At 39.8% G+C, this 23,149-nt stretch overlaps 1 protein-coding gene across 1 annotated transcript in view; it reads left to right on the forward strand.

The window, feature by feature from the left end:
* The window catches only part of COL19A1 (collagen type XIX alpha 1 chain), a 301,251-nt gene that overhangs the window by 76,293 nt on the left and 201,809 nt on the right, over window positions 1–23,149 (forward strand). Inside the window, exons 11-12 of the mRNA XM_081094481.1 lie at window positions 3,658–3,702; window positions 8,240–8,284. Of these exons, the coding sequence (XP_080950607.1) occupies window positions 3,658–3,702; window positions 8,240–8,284 (90 nt within the window). The remainder of the gene's footprint in view (window positions 1–3,657; window positions 3,703–8,239; window positions 8,285–23,149) is intronic.

Here is a 23,149-nt window from a genome sequence, read left to right on the forward strand (position 1 = left end):
AGTCATTGTCGACAGGCGTTTATCGGATAGATGGAATTAAATTTGGCCCCAAATTGCATCGGGTACCGGTGCTTTGAAATTGTACTTCAGAGTGAGCATGAAGAGGGGCTCATTCTGTTGACATAAATTAGGTTTCAAATAAAGTCCAGGAAGAAACATCATTGTCCATTAATCTGTTAAACAAAATTTTGTTCTCAAAGACTATTTTCTTCTTTAGTTTTTAGGGTACTTAATAAATCTATCTTTTTTTGAACATAAAGACTAGAAAATGACAAAAGATTTTAAATGATTATAAATTTCTAGTAGGACATCTATGCTGATTTCAAGAAAAACCAGCAAAGCCCTGGCCAGTGTAGCTCAGTTGGTTGGAGTGATATTCCTACACCAAAAGGTTTCAGGTTTGATTCCTAGTCAGGGGACATACCTAGGTTGTGGGTTTAATCTCTGGTCTGGGTGCATATGGTAGGGTGGCTGATGGATGTTTTCCTCTCACATGGATCTCTCTCTCTCTCTCTCTCTCTCTCTCTCTCTCTCTCTCTCTCTCAAAATCAATGAGAAAATAAAAGAAAATAAGGAAAAATAATGCCAAAGTTCCTGATACTTAAGTTGCAAACTTTAAACTTCAAAAATCTATCTAAACTATCTCAAAACCTTCCACATGTTGTGACATGTGAAACTGACTCATTTCTTATGAGAGTAAAGGGCCCCAAGTGTTCATTGGGTATCTTGGAGTTTAGAATTATGTTTACAAAACAAATTTCTAGTCAAGAAAGAGCCCAAACCAAATACAACACTGGCCATAGGAAAACACATTTTAATTCGAACAAAAAGAAAAACAACCCATGTCTATTTTTTTTAAAAAAATATATTTTTATGGGTTTCAGAGAGAAAGAGAGAGGGCAAAAGAGAGAGAATTATTGATCGGCTGCCTCCTGCTGGGAATTGAACTGGAAACCTGGGCATGTGCCCTTGACTAAAATTTAACACAGGACCCTTCAGTCTGCAGGCCATTGCTCTATTCACTGAGCAACACCAGCCAGGGCCAACTGTAGCTGGTTAAAACAACCCTAACTGGTAGCTGGTGTCTTTTAAAAAACATTCTTTATGTCACGGTTTTAGAGAATTTCGGTACCCAGTTATCAGTTTGTCTGGGTGAAACCCTAACCTGACATATGTCAGAAGTGGGACTTGAGGTGTGAGTACTCAGAGCATATGGTACGTAGGAGTGTGCTGTGAGCAAAGAAAAAGAGGAGATCCTGTCACTACTTTTTTTTTTTTCTCCAGAAAGTATTTTTGGCAGTGTATACTGTATCAGTGTCCGTTACTGGACTACATGCCATATCTTATTATCGTGTGTAACTTGTAATATGATATAAAACATTATATTGGACCAACAGATGAAAATAATTCTGCTCTTTATGGACAAGTGGACATATTTCTCTGATGAGTAACAGATGCTTAATTTTTATAGACAATTCCCTGGCATCAGATACTTAATGTGCTCTTACTATATCTTGATCAAGTGAAATTGGAAGTTCCTAATATATTGTGTGAGGCCTGAGGTCTAGAAATCCAACAAAAATTTTAATAATACAAATATATTTATTACACAGATAAAGCATTTTATATTTTACTAGAGGCCCAATTCACGAAATCTGTGCAAGAGAAGGCCTTCCTTCCCCCGGCTGCTGGCACCAGCTTCCCTCTGGTACCCGGGACCCGGGCTTCCCTCACAGCCTCGGCTTGGTCCAGAAGGTCATCTGGAAGGATGTCTGGTCTAGTTAGCATATTATGCTTTTATTATTATAGATTTTTGCTTCAACAATTAATTACATTAGCAACAAAGTTTTGCCTTAGTGTTTAGTACATACTGTGATGACAGCAGTTATACTGTGGAACACTTAGATAATTTAACCTGATATAAAAAATAAAAAGCCTTAGTCTTTAAAGTAATATGTATATCCGTGTATAGCAGTACACCTCTGGTGCGAATGATTAAAACTTTCCAAAATGAATTAATTAATGAGAGTAAAGACCTCTTTATATTTAGAAAACTATATTATTGCTATTTTAAAGTTTTAAGATGCAATATTTTTATTCATATATTCAAATTTTATTTAAGGAATTCTAAGAAATGATATCTAAATGTTTAAAAAACTGTTGCCTTATAAATTCATTATAAATGTTTGCTAGAAATATGACAGGTCAGTGGAATTGTTCATTTTTTTTGAGCTGTCTGAATCTGAAACTCAGGAGCCAAAGTCAATTCCTATTAGCAACTAAATTCCTAAGCCTCTGTCAAGAACATGCAGATCCTCCCAGAAGTATCTCCTTCTAACTGGTTTACTGTTTACAAAACAAACTCAGAGAGATGACCCATGAATTCCAGTAATGGAAACTGATAAGCATCTGCTGGAAACCTTTTTACCCAAGACAGGGTCAAGAAGAATGGAAGGAACAAAAAGTTCTCCCAAGTAATTGTGTCAAGTAAAATGGCATTGGATATGAATTAAAAATTGATCCAAAGGCAATCAACAGATAAGCGAGAAAGTAAATATATATATATATATTAGAGGCCCAGTGCACGAATTCATGCACCATGGGGTCCCTTGGCCTGGTCTCCGGGATTGGGCTGAAACTGGCTCTGACATCCCCCAGGGGTCCCAGATTGTGAGAGGGTGCAGGGACCCCACTGGTGCACAATCGGGCCCAGAGAGGGACACAGGAGGTTGGCCAGCAGGGAAGGACCGCAGGAGAGCTTCAAAGCGTGCCTGGCCCATCTTGCACAGTCCCAATAGGCCGAACACCAGCAGCAACCCCACCTACCTGTTGGAGTGCCTGCCCCCTGGTGGTCAGTGCACATTATAGCGACTGGTCAACAACTGGTCAACTCTCTGCCCCCTGGTGGTCAGTGCATATCATAGAGAGCAGTTGAGCAGCTTTAGCATACAATTAGCATATTATGCTTTGATTGGTTGAACGTCCGACCGAACAACCAGACACTTAAGCATATTAGGCTTTTATTATATAGGATATGCATAAGCAGATAGATAGATAGATTGATTCAGATTTTAGGCAAGAGATCACTTACAAGCCAGAATTAAATCTTTCCCATGAGAGAGTGTAGGGTGGTGGTTAGGTGCACAAAGCTGAAGTGTATGGGTTCAAATCTTAGTTCTAGCTCCTATTGATTCTGTAATCATTTATAATATGTGGTCATAATAATAGTATCTACCTGATAGGTTTGTTGTGAGAACAGTGTCTGGCCCTTAGAAAGTCTATGTCAGACTTTAATATTATGCATAGAAGTTTGAAAGAGAGAAAATGAAATAAGGGATACTGAGTAGCATGTGGGAAAACATGGGCTACAGAGTCAGAAAACTCAGTTCAAATCTCAGTTAATGCCAGTAGTTGGGTGGCTATTATCATGTAACTGCACCTCTCAGAGCCTCCATTTTCCTATTTTTAAAAAGGAAGTACTGATCCTGGATTTGTGAGGTAAGAGATAGAAGGAAAGCCCCTGCATGCGACTGACATTCAGAATCAGGCTACCTTTCCCTGCAGCATTAGCGCTAGCTATTAAAGGCTGCAGAAAGTTCTATATTCATTTGTTTGGTTTTTGTAGCTAATAGCATTTATTCTGTGTACTTCCTTTAGGGTGAAAATGGTTTCCATGGAGCTCCAGGCTTACCTGGTCAAAAGGTAAGGAGTTTTTTTTTGTTTTTGTTGTTGTTTTAATATGTGTTTATTGATTTTGAGAGAGAGAGAGAGAGAGAGAGAGAGAGAGAGAGAGAGAGAGAGAGAGAAACATCAATGATGAGAGAGAATCTGGATTGGCTGCCTCCTGCACGCCACCCACTGGGGATCGAGCCTACAATCTGGGCATGTGCCCTGACCAGGAATCGAACCCTGACCTCCTGGTTCATAAGTCAATGCTCAACTGGTGAGCCCCGCTGGCCGGCAGGGTAATGAGTTTTTGAGTATTGCATATAAGTTAGGAATGCTAACAGCTTGAACATTGAATTTGTATGTAATGTGGTGAAGATTCAGAAAGTGTATTCGATGAAGCTGAATTCCCTGAGAGACCTTCAGAAAGCCACTGACTAATCTTTCTGAAGACAACTCACTCAACCATCTCTCCGAAGAGAACCCATGGAAGCTGTCCCTTCTCAAGGGACCAGCGCATTAGGAGAGACTTAATCAGAGCGATTTAGCAACGGCTTCTCCAGAGACTGCTATGGTAGTGCTTTCCAGGGGCCCTGGGAGTGTACACAGCAGTTTTCACTGCTATTTGACACAATCTAAAATGAAGAACAGAACAGTGTTTATCGCCTTCGACTGTGTTTGGTTATTTTTTTATTTATCTTCCTTTTGTTATACCCCCTATTGAGCTAAACATAATCATTACAATGACAAATTATTAAATACTGCCAAGATGCTACACCTAATCTCTTCCAAAATATCTTTCATTCAGAATGGTAACTTCATAATAAGTAAGGACGTGTGCATTGGTGAGCCTTCTTTCTGTGCCCAGTATCTTTCTCTTAACCGAGGTGAACCTCATTTTTACCCCTTCCCTGTCCAAGGGCTTCTTTCTCCTGGGAAGGAGTATGCTTGCGTGTAATCAGCATGATTGGAAACACAAAGGCTGGTCTATTCCAGTTTCCTGGAGGGACTGGGAGCCACTTCAGGAGGGGCCAGCTGTCATACCACCCAGATGGTCCCACCACAGGGAGAGCATTACAGATGCAATAGTAGATGCCCACCAAAGCCAAGCATAGCATTTCTACGCTCTGGGGAAGTTTTACAGGTATTAGCAACAGAAGTTACTATTGCATCTAGGTTTTTCTCTGTGGCTAAAAATTACCATTCAAAAACACTTATAGTTACAGTTTTTGAAAAATCTTCCTTTACTTGGCTTGATAACGATGATAAGATTGAGCCGGCAGCGATGACATAGCAAGCTTCTGAATTTCTTCACAGCAATCCTAGACAAAACCCATTGCTACAGCATGTGCTGCCTCTGCAAGTCAAATTACAAGCCAAGGGATGTGCAGATTTATCTGCTGGGAAATAGTTTTGGACTTTCCAGCAGCTGTTTGTGGTGGCTGCATCATGCTGTCATTGGGGCTGATGTACAGGGGGAGGAGGCGGGTGTTTAGCAGCTTCAATGTCAGCTTGAATTAACAGATCAAGTTAAAGTCTATGTTTTAGGAAAAATGGTGGGAAAAAAGGTAGACCATGAATTCAGTGGCAGCGATACCCAAATACTATTTTCTTCCCTGATACCTTTTTTGGGGGTAGATGAAGCAGAATGTACTTATATTTTACTAAAGGCCCGATGCAAGGGGCTCAGCCCTCGCAGCCCTGGCTGCCTTGTGGCCCTGCAGCCCTGCCCACTGGTTGTTCCAGAAGGTGATTCCAGAAGGTCATTCTGCTGTCTGGTCTAATTAGCATATTAGTTCTTTATTATATAGGATTATATATAGAGATATATATTTTACACAAAGAGAAAATATATATATATAGCCTGGTGCACAAAAATTTGTGCACTCGGGGGTGGGGGGGGGATCTGCTCCCCGGGGGATTGGGCCTAAACTGTCAATCAGACATTCCTCTGGCAGCCCGGCAGCCCTCGGGGCATGTCCACTTGCCAGCAGGGAGCAGACCTAAGCTGCAGTCGGACATCCTTAGCGCTGCTGAGGAGGCAGGAGAGGCTCCCACCACCACCGCTGTACTGGCAGCCATTAGCCTGGCTTGTTGCTGAGCAGAGCTCCCCCTGTGGGAGCTCACTGACCACCAGGGAACAGCTCCTGCATTGAGCGTCTGCCCCCTGGTGGTCAGTGTGTGTCATAGTGACCAGTCATTCCCAGTCTTTCTGCTGTTAGGGTCAGTTTGCATATTACCCTTTTACTATATAGGCTAGAGGCCTGGTGCACGGGTGAGGGCTGGCTGGTTTGCCCTGAAGGGTGTCCCGGATCAGGGTGGGGGTCTCGCTGGGGTGCCTGGCCAGCCTGGGTGAGGGGCTGATGGGTGTTTGCAGCTGGTCACACCCCTTCAGGGTGGGGGTCCCCACTGGGGTGCCTGGCCAGCCTGGATGAGGGGCTGATGGCTTTTTTCAGGCTGGTCAAGCCCCCTCCCCCCTCAGTGGGGGCCCTCACCGCATGGAGGTTTGGCCACCCTGGGTGAGGGGCTGATGGCTGTTTTCAGGCTGGCCACACACCCTTTAGGGTGGGGGGTCTCCACTGGGGTGTCTGGCCAGTCTGGGTGAGGGGCTGAGGGCCATTTTGGGGCTGGCCGGTGACTGAAGCTCCCAGACTCTCCTTTTTTTCTTTTTTCTTTCTATTCTGGGATTTATTACCTTCTATAATTGAAACTTTGTTGCCGTCACTGGAGCTGAGAGCTGGCTCTTGCTTGCTCCAGCTCTGAGGCCATGGCCTGCTGAAAGCAGGTATCTGGGGTTTGTTTAGCTTCTATCATTGAAACTTTGTTGCTTTCAGAGCTCAGAGCCGGGCCACGGCAGGTGGGGAACCTTGGCTTCCTCCATCACTGGAGCAAGCAAGCCTCCTGCTCACTTCAAGTGCATGGTTGCTGGCCGCCATCTTTGTTGGCAGTTAATATGCATATCGTGCTGATTATCCTATCTAATAATAGACAAACATGGTAATTGACCATACCTTCACTACGCCTCCCATGGGCTAATCAACGCAATATGCATATTAACCGCCAACAAAGATGGCGGCTAATTTGCATACCACAGGCAGGGCGGGACAGCGCCATCCCGCCTGCCCTGCCGCCATCAGGGCCTGTTATCTGGGATCCTGGGCGGGGTGGGGGGCGGGGGTTGGTCCCATGTGCAACCGGACCTGGGGTGGCCAGGCAGGGCAGCCGGCCCACCCGGGCATCCCATGTGTGACCCGGGGCGGGGCCCCAACCCCCTGATTGGCCCTGCCCTGTGCATGACTGGGGGCGGCGCTCCAACCCCCTGATCGGCCCTGCCCTGCGCGGGACCCTGGGAGGCGGGTCAGGCACCTAGGATCGGCCTGCCATCTGCCACCCGGACAGGCACCTAGGGATCAGGCCTGCCATTTGCCACCTGGGGAGCGGGCCTAAGCCAGCAGGTGGTTATCTCCCGAGGGGTTCCAGACTGTGAGAGGGCACAAGTGGGGCTGAGGGACACACCCCTCCACCCCCCACCCCCCTCTAGTGCACAAATTTTTGTGCACCGGGCCTCTAATATATATATATATATATATATATATATATATATATATATATATATATATATATGCTGGCATTCCTTTTTAAACATTAATTTTAATTATATCATGTTACTCTATTGTAGCATTGCAGAAATAAATTGGAGCTAAGAATCTCTTCATCCCTTCCTTGGTGCACTCAGACAATATTTGCTGAGTGCTTCTTTTGGCCAGATAGAAGCTGAGGAAAGCAATTAACCCAATATTCAAGCAACCTTTTTTTTTTTTTTGGAGGGGTGCATATGACTTACTTGTTGGCTATGTTGTCATGCCTGTATGACATATATTTGGTGTTCAGTAAAACATTTGTTGAATGTATGAATGAAACATCAATAATGTAAATATCTGTGCAGAAATAAGTGGGAAAATAAGTTTGTCATGTCAAAGAGGGTCTAGTTGAACAACAAGGGACTTATGCCTTTTAGAATAAATGTTGTGATTGAGAGCCAATCCCCCTTTTGTGACGGAGATGCAGGAGATCTGGGTGATGAAGAGCATGATGCTGGTATCAGAGCTGGAGCCTGAACTCTGGGGTTCAAACCTGAACTTGATTATCATACAACTCTCACTGGAGCAGCAATCATAGAAGTCAGCTTGAGAAGGTTGTTTCCATTAGATTTAGTGATATAAATGGCAACAATAATGACTAACTTAATCTGTGCAGGGCATATGTTGATGCATTCAATTTGCAAAACACCTATGAGAAAGGTACTATATATGGAGAAATTAAATTTTATGGAGATTAAATTTCATTGGAAATAGTGAAGCTGTAGCTTGTACCCTAGAAAATTATTCCTTTAGTAGTTAGGAATATTTAAATTGTATTTAACTTAGTGTTGGTTTAGAGCTTACATATTAGAAATAGTCTTGATAATTATTGTTTTTTTCAATGTTAGAAATGCTATAATAATTAGTATAATAATTACATATGTTAAAACTAGTTTTCCTATTATTATACACATTGTATTTCTCTTCTACAGGGAGAACAAGGTGTTGAAGGCATCAAAGGAGAAATTGGTGAAAAGGTAAATATCTCCCTTGACATACACATTTATAAAGATAAATTGTGTACTTGAAAATACTTTCAAGTGGAATATCTAACTTGCTTTGTGCTTTCATAAGCAATTCAATAATTTTATAGAAATGATTTAAAATACTTGTTTCAAGTAAGGTAGACTTTATATATTGATGTTTGTCAGAAATATTTCTAAACAAGTTTAGATGATCATTATATCTAGACATTTTTAGTTGAATACATTCTATAAATATATAAATGATTTAGACACTTATTAAGTACTAGACACCGGTGCATGAATTCATGCACAGATAGGGTCCCTGGGCCTGGCCGGCGATCAGGGCCAATAGGGGCCAGCTGGCCAGGGGGAGGGATCACAGGAGGTTGGCTGGCCATGGGAGGTTGGCAGTGGGAATGCACTGACCACCAGGGGGCAGTTCCTGCATTGAGCGTCTGCCCCCTGGTGGTCAGTGGATATCATAGCAACCAGTTGTTCAGTCAACAGTTTGGAATGGTTGCTTATGCTTTTATATATATACTAGAGGCCCGGTGCATAAAAATTTGTGCACTCAGGGGGGTCCCTCAGCCCGGCCTATGCTCTTTTGCAGTCTGGGACCCCTCAGAGGATGTCCACCTGCTGGCTTAGGCCCACTTTCTGGGGGATCAGACCCAAGCTGGCAGTCAGACATCCCTCTGGCAGCCCGGCAGCCCTTGGGGGATGTCCACTTACTAGCAGGGAGCAGACCTAAGCTGCAGTCGGACATCTTTAGTGCTGCTGAGGAGGCGGGAGAGGCTTCAGCCACCACCGCTGTGCTGGCAGCCATCAGCCTGGCTTGTGGCTGAGCAGAGCTCCCCTTGTGGGAGTGCACTGACCAATAGCGGACAGCTCCTGCATTGAGCATCTGCCCCTTGGTGGTCAGTGTGTGTCATCGTGACCAGTCACTCCCAGTCGTTCTGCTGTTAGGGTCAATTTGCATATTACCCTTTTATTATATAGTACAGAGGCCTGGTGCACGGGTGGGCGCTGGCTGGTTTGCCCTGAAGGGTGTCCTGGATCAGGGTGGGCGTCCCGCTGGGGTGCCTGGCCAGCCTGGGTGAGGGGCTGTTGGGTGTTTGAAGGCTGGTCACACCCCCTTCAGGGTGGGGGTCCCCACTGGGGTGCCTGGCCAACCTGGGTTAGGGACTCATGGCTGTTTGAAGCTGGTCACACCCCTTCAGGGTGGGGGTCCCCACTGGGGTGCCTGGCCACCCTGGGTGAGGGGCTGATGGCTGTTTTCAGGCTGGCCACACACCCTTTAGGGTGGGGGGTCTCCACCGGGGTGTCTGGCCAGTCTGGGTGAGGGGATGAGGGCCATTTTCAGGCTCGCCAAGCCCCCCAGCGACAGAAGCTCCCAGCCTCTCCTTTTTTTTTCTTCTTTTTATTCTGGGATTTATGTACCTTCTATAACTGAAACTTTGTAGCCTTGAGTGGAGCTCAGAGCCGGCCAGGGCAGAGGGGAAGCTTGGCTTCCTCCATCGTCAGGGGCAACCCAAGCCTCTTGCTCACTCTAGCTCTGTGGCCATGGCCCGTTGAAAGCAGGTATCTGGGGTTTATTATCCTCTATAATTGAAACTTTGTTCCCTTGAGTGGAGCTCAGAGCCGGCCGCAGCAGGCGGGAAGCTTGGCTTCCTCTATCACTGGGGCAACCAAGCCTCCTGCTCATTCCAGCTCCATGACTGCCGGCCGCCATCTTGGTTGGGTTAATTTGCATATAGTTGCTCTGATTGACTGGTGGGCATGACTTAAGGCATAGCGAAGGTATGGTCAATTTGCATGCTTGTCTTTTATTAGTGTAGATAGATTATATTTTTGTGTCATAACATCATTGATGCACTAAATTTTGAAATATTTAAATAAGTGCTTTGTTTATTAGTGGTATTTTTCCTGAGGAAATAAATAAGAAGAACTAGCTGTACTTTTTTCCTGCAGAAAAGAGATAGAGCATTCAAAATAGAATAGTTGAAAGAGTTTAATACAGGGATGGTTTAAATGGTATAGGCAAGGTGTAGAAAAAACACAAGGATTGTGCAATATCTTAGATCAATTTACAGTGGACTCCTTAACTTCCACATGGTTACTGGTGACCAGACCCAGAGTTAAAGAAGACCATATGGAGATGGTCAGATAGGAGCTGAGGAAAGCAGTTAACCCAATATACAAGCAATCTTTTTTTTTTTTTTTCAAATTTGCAGCTTTCTACTGAAAGTACAGAAATTAGGAAGTGCATTAGTTATCTAAAATATCCCTTCAGACAAATACTTGAATCCTTCTGCATTTGATAAGTCTACTTTTATTTTTAAAAAGAACAAAAAGAGTACCATTGCATTGTTTCCTAAAATGGCATCTAAATTGGACAGCCAGAAGGAGGGCTAGAAAGCAGAATAGTTAACCTCAAATTAGCATAATCTCAAATATTAAATTGCCTTTATTTAGTCTTCTTGATGGTGATCAGTTATTTGCTTCTTCAATAAGTATTTATAGACAGAATGAACATCTGTTATAACTATAAGATAAATTGCATGTCGTAAGCTACTGGGTAATTACTTTTCCTCATAGAACTGTGAGGGAGATAATAGGATAGCCATATAAATCATATAACTGAGGATAATTAAGTGATGACTCTTTTTAAAAATGGATTTCTCTTCTAAAGAATTCCTTAAATATTTTTGCTTTAGGATGACAGTCATTGCAAGACCATGCCTTCAAATAAATGCTTTATTTGCACATATTCCTGTTTTATTTCATGGGATTTTACCTGTAAGAATAAGTGAGAATAGACAAGAAAAACAGTTATATTATCTATAATTTAAAGTCATCATCTCACTAAAATCTTAGTTATTTTGATATTTTTATATATAGTTGGTGTTTATCAGTAATAAATTGATTCTCATAGGCTCTGAGGTATAGAAAAACATTCAATACATTTGACTGCAAAGATTTCCTTTCTGATTTTTCATACCAATAAACTATTGCCTTTAAAGAGTTGGTTTCACCATAAGGTGAAAATATTTATGGAGAATAATTGAGAAACCTGGAAGAAATAAAGCATCAAATAGAAAGGACAATACCTTGAATGAGAATTATAATTAAAACTAGAGGCCCGGTGCATGAAATTCATGCATGTGGGAGCGGGGTGTCCCTCAGCCCAGCCTGCACTCTCTCCAATCTGGGACCCCTCAGGGGATGTCCGACTGTCGGTTTAAGTGTTACAATAGAGTAACACTTAATATAATTAAAATTCATGTTTAAAAGGGAATGCCAGCTTTTTACTATATACAGTGGGGCCTTGACTTACGAGTTTAATTCGTTCTGAGACCGAACTCGTTAAGGAGCTCGTTAAGGAGCTCATTAACTCAAATTACTCTATCAACTCAATGCAAAAAATCGGCCGAGAGACAGCTGGTATCTCAAAAAACTCATTAGTCGGGACACTCGGTAAGTCAAGGCCCCACTGTATATAGATTCTCTTTGTGTAAAATGTATATCTATATATATAAGCGTATATAATAAAGAGCTAATATGCCAGTTAGACCAGACGGGAGAACAACCTTCTGGAATGACCTTCTGGAACAACCAGTGGGCAGGGCCACAGGGCCGCAGGGCCATGAGGCAGACAGGGCTGTGAGGGCTGAGGCAGCTGGGGCTGTGAGGGCCAAGCCCCTTGCACAAATTTCATGCATTGGACCTCTAGTAAAATATAAGTAAAACCAGCAGTCAGACATCCCTCTCACAATCTGGGACCACTGGCTCCTAATCGCTTGCCTGCCTGCCTGCCTGCCTGCCTGCCTGATTGCCCCTAACCACTTCTGCCTGCCAGCCTGATCGCCCCCTAACCACTCCCATGCCAGACTGATTGATGCCTAACTGCTGCCCTGCTGGCCTGATTGCCCCCAATGGCCCTCCCCTGCCTGACTGCCCACAACTGCCCTCCCCTGCCATCCTGATCGCCCCCAACTGCCCTCCCCTGCCACAGCCTGCCTCCTCTGCCAGGCCCCACCTCCACTGTGCATGCAGCTATCTTGTGACAGCTATCTTGTGACGACATTAGGGTGTGATGCATGAGGGCATGACAACTACCTAGGCTATTATTAGTTTAGATGGTTTATAGTGAGATGTATGATTCACACCTTATAAGTAAAAATATATGTCCTGCTTTGATTTATCATTTGCTACATATCAAATATATATATATATGTATATATATATACACGCACACACACATATATACAATGATATATATATTTTAGAGGCCCTGTGCACAAATTTTGTACACTCTGGGGTGAGGGGATGGCCCCTCAGCCTGGCCTGCACCCTCTTGCAGTCCGGGAGCCCTTGGGGGATATCCAACTGCCACGGAGGCTGGAGAGGCTCCCGCCACCACCACTGCACCTGCCAGCCATGAGCCCGGCTTCTGGCTGAGCAGCACTCCTCCTGTGGGAGTGCACTGACCACCAGGGGGCAGCTCCTGCATTGAGTGTCTGCCTCCTGGTGGTCAGTGTGCGTCATAGTGACCAGTCTTTCTGCTGTTTGGTCAATTTGCATATTAATGTGTTCAGGGTTACACACTATGTATTCTGATTTTAACCATATGTATTTTTTATAAGATAAATAATTGAGGTTGTCTTTTTGTTTCTAGATTATTAACTTTTTGTTTCTAGATTAGTTAAACAAAGAAAATAAGTAAAGCACTCACTTTTGTGTGACACCAGCATGAGATTCTCGGACTGCTTACAGCATAACTTGTTTTCTGAAAAAACTAATTTGAATTTCAATTTTTGGTAGAAAACTTAGTATATAATTAGTAGAAGACCTACCTTTCTTCTTTAATTACCTTGTTGTGGCCTTTACTGTGTTTAAAATTTGACTGCTTTGCAGATTCATAGATACAGAGATCAGACTGATGGTTGCCAGAGGGAAGGGGCACGGGGGGCTAGGTGAAAAAGATGAAGGGATTAAGAAGTACAAATTGGTAATCACAAAATAGTCATGAGGCTGTGAATATAGTAAATAATACTTTAATAACTATGTATGGTGCCAGGTGGGCACTTGAAATAGCAGGGGAACCACTTTGTAAAGTGTATGATTGTCTAACCACTATTCTGTACACCTGAAACTAATACAAAGTAATATTGAACGTAAACTGTAATTGGAAAAGAAAGGCGGGTTATTTTGAATGACAAAATTCACTAGTTACAAAATAAAATAATTCAGATGGCTGCTGATCCAAAAAGAATTATATTAACTGTCAAAGATAAAATACTGTGTGATGATTTTCAGGTGTTCTTTCTATAATCCATTATAACCAAGTTGAGAAATCTGCAGCTTTTCTTTATGGTTCAAAAACTAGGCCTCAGGATAGTTTAACTCTTATGTCAGAGTAAGTGGTTCCTCCGTGTGTTGAGCATGCTGTCCTTAGTCCATGGAACTGGAACTAGGATAGAGGACTTCACTTGAAAGTATATTCCTCAGTCGATAGCAACATATAACAGAACAGAAGCTCATATAGTACCTGAGCAAACACACCCAGCCAAGTCAGTTCTCAAGTAAAAATTACTTGAAGGGGTGGTTCATTCTCTCAAAATTTAGTTACTTATGCTGACAGGACTCTCCTAGAACACAGCTATTTTCAGGTTTATCATGGTCTGGTTTATCATTCAGGTGTATAGGAACGATCCCATTCTACTGCCCCATACCTGGCTTGCTAAGTCAGGTGATCATCGCTCATTCATCCTTCTACTCTAACATCATTGTTCACATGGCAGGACGAATGGGGTCTATATCCTGGCCAAGGGACAGTCCCACAGCTGAGGTCTAGATTCTGACTTCTCTGCTTCCATAGGAATTATCTTAAACACCCCTGCTTGTTGAGGGGGGTGAGTAGGGGGGAGGTTTCCTTAGGTCACGTCAGTATTTTTGTAGGTATTGTGTGGGCAACTGCTACTAGTGAACTAAATGGGGTCTATTCTTGGGTAGCAGCTATCTCCTGATGTCAGCCTTCCTGGCAGTGATGAAGTCAAACTCTTGTTATATGACCAAATGTAAATGCATGAACTAAGCTCTGAGCATCACCTTAGAAAAGGGCCATTTAGCAGGGGTCATGGAAATGATCGTCATTTCTAAACCCTGAGACCCAGTTTTTTACTTTAGGTCTTTATGCAAATAGGAATATTACCTAGTTACATTTATGAGAAAAAGAAGCAATTAAAAAGCAGATGTAAACCTACTTTATTACAACAGTCAAAATTTTTAAGTAATTGATTTAAATCATATGATTTTCTTTGCTTTTAAAATAGTCATTTTTCTGTTGTCATTGAAGCCCTAACAAACTTCAAGTTTAAAAACTAATTTCTTCAGTGTTAAGTGGGATTCCATTAAACTTTATTGTTAAATATCATTAGATCATGAGAAAGAAACAAGTGGCAACTGTTACTTATGCCACACTTTTTCTGAAATTTTCCCTACAATTTCTAGCTAAACTGTTGTTGATTTTAGTTCATTCAGTAGTGATATCTAAGTGCACATAGGCACATGTAGTAGCAAAATCTCACAGAAAAATAGCAGGAAAAGGATTCAGTGCTGCTGCTCTACAGTAATCACTTGACTAGAAACCAAAATTAATGATAAAGCCATAAAATAGCTTTTTTTATGGCTTTATCATAAAAAGACATTTTCTAGTAAGCATTTTCCATTCCTCCTATCCCGTCTTCAAAAGCAACCATCAAAGGCAGAAAGCTACACAACATACATAAAATAAACACTAAATTGCTTTTTGTTTTAAGTATTAAAAATGTATCAGCACCTGAGACACAACCAACATTAGAAATTGAGACTATTTTTAAACTAGTCCCACAAATACATGATTTTGCCTGCCAGTAAATCACTAAATATTGCCCATTAGCATTAAATTAGATTATAGTCCATCAGACAATTAATAATAATCATTTGCTACTAGAAACAACAGTGATGACTTCAAATAAATCAAGTGCTTTTACACTGGAATATATTTTTACTTATTTATATGTTCATTTTTCGTTCAGGTGTTGTTATATCAATTGCACATAGAACTTGAATTGAGAATTTGAAAAGATCACTGTGACATTTTGGCCATTTAAAATTTGTTAGAGAAGGAGAAAAAGCCCAAGTGAGTAAATATATGCATAAATTAATCTTCAGATCATTCTGGGGTCAGGATCTAAGTCATTCTGCAAGGAACAAACATGTCTGGTTTCTAAAATACAACTCCAAAAAGAGCCTGGACTTGATAGTTCGGTTGTAGATTGATTCTCATGGAATACATGGATTTATATAGTCCTGTATTCTATTCTCATCTATCTCTGTCATGATAGTTGTGTGAATCTGGACATTTTCTGTGCTTTCTTTACCTTAGTCTCCTTTTATATAAAATAAACATAACTCCTACCTCACAGTATTGTTGTAAGAGTTAAATATTGGTTCGGGTCAATTTCTGGGTTCTCTATTCTATTCCATTGATCTATATGTCTGTTCTTGTGCCAGTACCAGGCAGTTTTGAGAACAGTGGCTTTGTAATACAGCTTGATATCTGGTATTGAGATCCCACCTATTTTTTTCTTCTTTCTCAGGATTGCTGCAGCTATTTGGGGTCTTTTTTTAATTCCAGATGAATTTTTGGAGAGTTCATTCTAGGTCTGTGAAATATGCCTTTGGTATTTTAATGGGGAGTGTGTTGAATTTATAGATTACTTTGGGTAGTATGGGCATTTTTTAATGATGTTGATTCTACCAATCCATGAACATGGTATGTTCTTCCATCTGTTTATGTCTTCCTCTATCTCTTTTTTCAATGACCTATAGTTTTCTGAGTAGAGGTCTTTTACCTCTTTAGTTAAGTTTATTCCTAGGTAAATTTTTTGGTGTGATGGTAAATGGGATTGCTTTTTTAGTCTCTTTTGACCAGTGATCCCACTTCTAGGAATATATCCCAAGTAACCAGAAACACCAATCAGAAAGGATAGATGCATCCCTATATTCATAGCAGCACAATTTACCATAGCTAAGATTTGGAAACAGCCTAAGTGCCCATCAGCAGATGAGTGGATTAGAAAACTGTGGTACATAGACACAATGGAATACTATGCTGCAGTAAAAAAGAAGGAATTCTTACCATTTGCAACAGCATGGATGGAAATGGAGAGCATTATGCTAAGTGAAATAAGCCAGTCAATGAAAGAAAAATACCACATGATCTCACTCATTTATGGATAATAAAGACCATTATAAACTGATGAACAAAAATAGATACAGGGGCAGAGCAGCATCGAACAGACTGTCAAACTACAGCGGGAAGGCGAAGGAGGGTTGAGGGGTGGGGGTAGGCGATCAACCAAAGGACTTGTATGTATGTATATAAGCATAACCAATAGATACAAGACACTGGGGTGTAGGGAAGGCCGGGGAAGGTCAAGGGGGGAAAAAAAAGGAGGCATATGTACTACTCTTTGTAATATTTTAAGCAATAAAAAAAGTTAAATAATACCTATAAATTAAAAGTGTTTATAAATGTTAATATCCCCAAAAGCCAAAATATGAAAAATGTAAATATTGATATCATGAGGAAAATAAATTTTATATAGTTTTGTCTAATTTTTTATTTGCTAATATTACTTCCTAATTTTCTTTCTAAATAAGTTAAACAAGAGACAAGAGAATGTATTAGTTGGCTACTGGTTTGTAACAAATCACCCCAAAATACAGTGGCTAAAAACAATATTCATTTACCTAGCTGATGATTCTGTAGATTAGCAATTTAGACTGGCCTTAATTCAGTGATTCATGGGTCTCAGCCAATCTTATTCAGTTTGCTTATATATCTCTTCTCAGCTGGCAGGTTGGCTGAGAGTGGCTGGTCTAGGTCGGCTTCTGATAGATAATGTGTCTCCTCATCCTCCTACAGTGTCTGGTTCTTGATCTCAAGATAAAGGCAAGGAGAAACATATAAGACAAGCAGAAGCATATAAGGCCTCTAGAGGCCCCCAGCTCAGAACTAGCATCCCATCACCTGTGCCACATCTAGGTGGCTAGAACAAATCCCAAATCCAGCCCAGATCTAAGGAGTAGGAAAATAGATGCCACCTCTTGATGATATGTACAGCAAGATTGCAAGGATACATGAAGGGGTGAAAAATGAAACTACTTTTGTAATAACTTGAACACAAATGAGATAAATTTTTTTATTTTGGTATAACAAACGCCAGAGTGAAAAGGTTGAATAGATTTAGCTATTAGAATATTTATTCTTATTCTTCTCCCATGACTTGCAGTATAATTCTTAAAATTATGTTTACATAGTGGGGCTTGGAGACTGTGTCAAAGGTACTTTTCTCTTTAAAATGGTAGAGATGCTTTGTATGTAATAGGAAAATATTATAGAAAAATGAAATTGTTAATTGGAATGGGAGTAGGGAAATATATCAAATAATTAAACCAATAAATGAGTTAGTACTTTTACATAGTCTTCTGAGCTTATTGAATTTAGCTAATGTAAAACAGAGAGTACAACTGGAAAAAACAGGTGGTCAGAGTTGAGATGTATTTTTAGGATTTCACTATTAAAACTTTCTTGGCAATTATGACTCGTATTCGAAACTAATGCAAGAATGTTAACTACTGTTATAAATATAGCACTTTCCCATCATCACTGTCGACACATCACATTATTTCCTATGAATTCTCTCTTGGTTCACCTTGTAGAATTCTACTGAACAAAAGCATGTTATGCAATTGTTTCATTTACCCTAGTTATAAATAAAATTTCTACAACTTTTAGGAAGGGCTTACTTGTTTAATTTGACAGCTGACTTGAAAACTGAAGAGAACAGATGGAGTAGAATAATAACTATGATTTTAAAAATCACAGAAATTTATCTGTGACCAATGCCAATTGGTATGGGAGTAACCATGCCAACTTTTAATTAGCCATGGTAGCAGGAAATTGGGCAGTGTAATGGTGATCCCATAGCCAAACAAGAGGCTTAATGTTAGTCATTACTGATTGTGTGCCTTTTTAAAAAAATTCTTTATAGGGCTAGTGAATAACTGTAGATGATGTAAAATAGGCTTTTACTGCATCTTTAATAGTGGTTATAGAAAAAATGAAGTGTTAAAAAAAGAGACAAAAACAAAGGAGAATAATCATCAAGGGCTCTAATATTTCATAAGTGTTAAATTTTCTTTTCAAGTATTATTTTTAATAAATACAGAATATTTCTCTATATGGGTATGTTATATTTTATTTAACCATTCCATTGTTGGAAATTTAAGTCTTTCCTAGTTGTTGTATTTTCAATTTTGTTTGTTTTAGCTAATACATATAATGCAGAATTGGCATACTTTGGCAAACATCTTTGAACACGTCTCTTGTTCTTCCTTTAAATTAGATTTCAGGAATTAGAATCATTGAGTTGATAATTATGAAATTTTTTTTAAGATACTTGATACATATATTCAAATTAACTTTCCTGAAAGGTTTTGTGTGTGTGTGTTTTGTAAATCAGTTTATACTTTTATGAGTGGTTGCATCTTTATTCTACCCTAACCTATATAAGTATTGCATTTTTAAATGTTTACCAATTTTTTAATCAATAAATATTATTCTATTTAATTTTTTATTTCTTTATATCTTTCATTTCCTTAACTATATCACATTAAACATTTACACACATGCACAACTCATAATAATCTTATGTCATTTGAGTTATAAATATTATTCCCATCTTAAGGTTTGCTTTTATTACTTATTGTATATTAATATATAGGAATTCTACTTGGGTCTTCTTAAAAAATCTCCTTAACTACCTCTAGGTTTTCAATTTCTATGCTTTAAGAAATCAATCAGTTTAATATTCGCTCTCATTTTCTCCTAGTTTTGTTTTTATATATTTTAACCCTTGCTTCAATCTAAAACTTATTTTGGTGACTAATTTAAGATGAAAATGAAAATCAACTTTTCCCTCAGTTCTGTGTCTTATAATAATTTCCTTAAACATTTGTTCATGATGCTTTCTTTATTATATGCTAATTCTTATGTACTAAGATTATTTTGGGGGATATGTATTCTCTCTGTTGGTTACTATATTGACACCACATTATTTTACTTTAGCCTTTAAAACATGTTTTAATATCTAGCACTGGAGCTTCTCTTCTTTTCAAATGTTTCCTTGCATGTTTTTACTCATTTATAGTACAACTTGCTAGACATTTACTAGTATACTGTATTTGGATAGTTACCCACTTTAACTTCCAACTGGGAATAATATGATACCTATTGGCTTTGTGTAAAACACATCAAGCAAAGGATTCTAATCAGTGCCCAGCACATAGTAATATGCTAAGTTCTTGCTCTTATTTTTGTCTTTCTTAGGAATTTAGTATCAGTTCACCCAGTTCCAAAATATAAATAGCATTGGTACTTTGGTTTATGTTAAATATACATATTGATTCATGATGTAGCAGAGCGTGCTTGAGCCTCAGAGGAGTTGGAATCAGGAACTTAAAAAGCTCTTGAGAACCTAAATCAAGCATGTCAAACTCAAAGGCCAACATGGGCCAGATAAACAAGGTTTAGGGTTATGTGGGCCGCAAAAAAACAAAAGCTTCAAATTTCATAGAAACATTGGTTTATTTTGATAGAGACATGCTGAAAACAAAGGGTTGAAATAAATGAGTAACCATTAACATAAAATAATAGAACATTTTCATAAAAAATTAATATTTTTTTCTTGAACATTAACTTACCAGACACTGAATAACTGCACAAATTAATAAGTGTAATGCAAATAAACCTATTTTTCTTGTTCTCTGAAAACGAAATATTTCCTGTTGTGCACATCAAACAAGTCAGTCCAAGACTAATGACGTGGCAATCGGCTGCTAGAATATTCGCTGCTAGTATTAGTGGAGAGAAATGATGCACCTGCTCGTAAGGGAAATGAATGTGACACGATTATAGTTATCAGTCATTAGCGAACGTTATAGTTCGTTATTAATTATGTATAACAGGATAGTGTAAAAATTAAGTTACGAAATTTTTACTAAAATGTTTCTTACATACCATTATATTGGCTGGGCCACAAAAATGTTCATTGTAGGCTGCATGCAGCACGTGGGCCACAAGTTTGACATGCTTGACCTAGACCAGTGATGGTGAACCTATGAACCTAAATCATTTTTTTGGTTGATTTTTCTTTGTTAAATGGCATTTAAATATATAAAATAAATATCAAAAATATAAGTCTTCGTTTTACTATGTCTGCAAATATCAAAAAATTTCTATATGTGGCAAGGCACCAGAGTTAAGTTAGGGTTTTTCAAAATGCTGACACGCTGAGCTCAAAAGGTTCGCCATCACTGACCTAGACAGTTCTGCACTCTCTTTTCTTTGTCTGAATGATTCCTCTTCTCTGGGAAACTGCTCTGTTCTTTTGTTTGTCTTACAATCTGACTTTATTTGCTGATGCGTAAGCTTAGTATTAAAGGACCAGTCTAAAATGGCAGCCTTGTCCCTCAGTTTACATAACTTTATTAAATCCAGGGCTAATAAAAACTGTGGTAACTGGGTCTCATGTCCCCATCATGAATATAGATTATCTAATTGACTCACCTCTGGTCTGATCACCTGTGTCTACAAACCCTTGCAGCCAACTCAGCTGAATTACAGACAGTGTATGGGATTTTTAAGATGGGGCATGGGGTGAGAAGAAAATAATAGGCAGTCATAGGACTGTGAGTATTGCTTATATATGGAAAAGCTCTTGATTTTTGTTAAGTACCTGGTGCATTTACTCAATTTCTTGTTGCCTCTATTTGTTAATTTTATTAATTCTGTAAGTTTTTTAGTTGAAAGCAATGGGATATATATGATAGTATTATAGGAAATACACACATAGTAATTTTGGCTTCTTCATTCCAATTATTTTAATTTTCTCTCTGTTTTATGTCTTGCTGTGGATTGGTGAACGATGCAGGACAGAAAGGGTCAATGTAGGGTGACTATTTAGGAGGCCTCTACGGTAGTCAAGCAAGAGGTGATTGCCGTTTTGGTGGAGATGGAAAGAAGTACACAGATTTGAGATATAATTTGGAGATAGTATCAACTGAGTTTGGTGATTTGGGGATGAGAGAGAAAGTGGTGATAGGGATTATTGTCACATTTCTGGCCAACATGCGTTGGAGGAGGAACAAATTTGGATAGGGGTTTATACCACAAATTTGAGAGGCTTGTAATGCATTTCATTAGACCTAAGTTGGAGTTCAGAGAAAAGTTTGTACTGCAGTTACAAGTGGGGGTAGTCAGCATTTAGCCATGGGAGTGGGTGAGATTGCATAAGGAGAGGTTGGAAGTAGAATAGAGCCCATGACTGTGAGTAGAGAAACTTACATTCTGAAGTTGAGTAGAGGAGGGAGAAGAGTATGGAAGAGAGGCATCTGGAGAAGTATAAGGAAAACAAGTAGAATGTGTTGCCAAGTAGAAAAAAATATTTTAAGAAAGTGAGTGTTTAAATGTTCAAAACATTACATAAAAGTCAAATAAAGTAATAATATCAGTTGTCACTATAGGTCATTGATGACTTTGGCAAAGGTAATTTCGGTGGAATAATGAGGGTAAATGCCAATTTAGAATTTGTTGAAAAGTAAATTTCAAATGAGAGCATTCAGAACACTCTCTCAAAAGTTGGCTATGGCCTTGGCTGGATAGCTCAGTTGGTTAGAGCATTGATCCCAATACACCAAGGTTGTAGGTTCAAGCTCCAGTAGGGCACATACAAGAATCAACCAATGGATGCATAAATAAGTGGAACAACAAGTTGATGTTTTTTTCAAATCTCTCATATATATATGTATATAAAGCTGGCTGTGAAGAGGGCAAAAGCAGTAGAACAGAAGTTGGTAGGGATATGGATTATTGAAGAAAACTTTAATACACCAGTGTCCAAAGCAGTCATGAGGCCCTTGATAGGGAAATATTCTTGATCAAGAAAAAGAAAAGTACAGACCAAACTGACTTAGAGAGTCAAAAATGTCTTATACTTCCTAAGGAATGTCATACTAATGTCAGTAATAACATTATATTAAGTTATTCCAATTAAAATCAACAATATGACAAAGGTGTCATCATTAATATTATTGAACAATATTCTGTCCATAAGTTTTATGTCCAAATTATAGTTTAAATCTATCCATTTCTCTCCACCTCCCCCTGTTAGAGTAAAAGCTTTATGAGACCAGCAACCATATGTGTCTGTTTATACCTTTTTCTCTAGCAGCCAGCATAATGCATAGCACATAGAAGAATTCAATTAATTAATCCCATACTGGAGGAGAGCAGTGTAGACAAGGTTAAGTAGTGTTTCTTTTCTGCCTCCTGGAATACTTGATAATTATTATTTTGATTCATTTGATTCAGTATCAACCCTACTTTTTGAGATTCCTGCTATTGAATTTATGAAGTAGAGTTAGAGATCAAAGTTAACTTTATAGCTATGGCCCTTGGAATTGTGTTTCAAAAATGACAATACATAAAACATTAATATATTTAGTAATATACTAAAACTAGGGGCCCAGTGCATGAATTCATGCACCTTAAAAGGAACTGTGGGCCATGAGGCTGCGGTGGTCACAGGGGTGGGTCTCAGCCCATCCTCCACACCCCCACCCAGTTCCTCCGGCTGCGGCCCCTGGTCCCCTGTCTGCTGGCAGCCCTGCTCCTGCTGCTTCTGCTCCCACATGCTGATGGCGCTGGCCCACTTGCACCCGGGTGCGAGCAGCAACTACTGCCCGAGCGCCCCTCAGGAGCAGCGG

This window comes from Myotis nattereri, assembly GCF_964212035.1.
Source record: "Myotis nattereri genome assembly, chromosome: 6".
In the NCBI taxonomy this organism is placed as follows: Eukaryota; Metazoa; Chordata; class Mammalia; order Chiroptera; family Vespertilionidae; genus Myotis; species Myotis nattereri.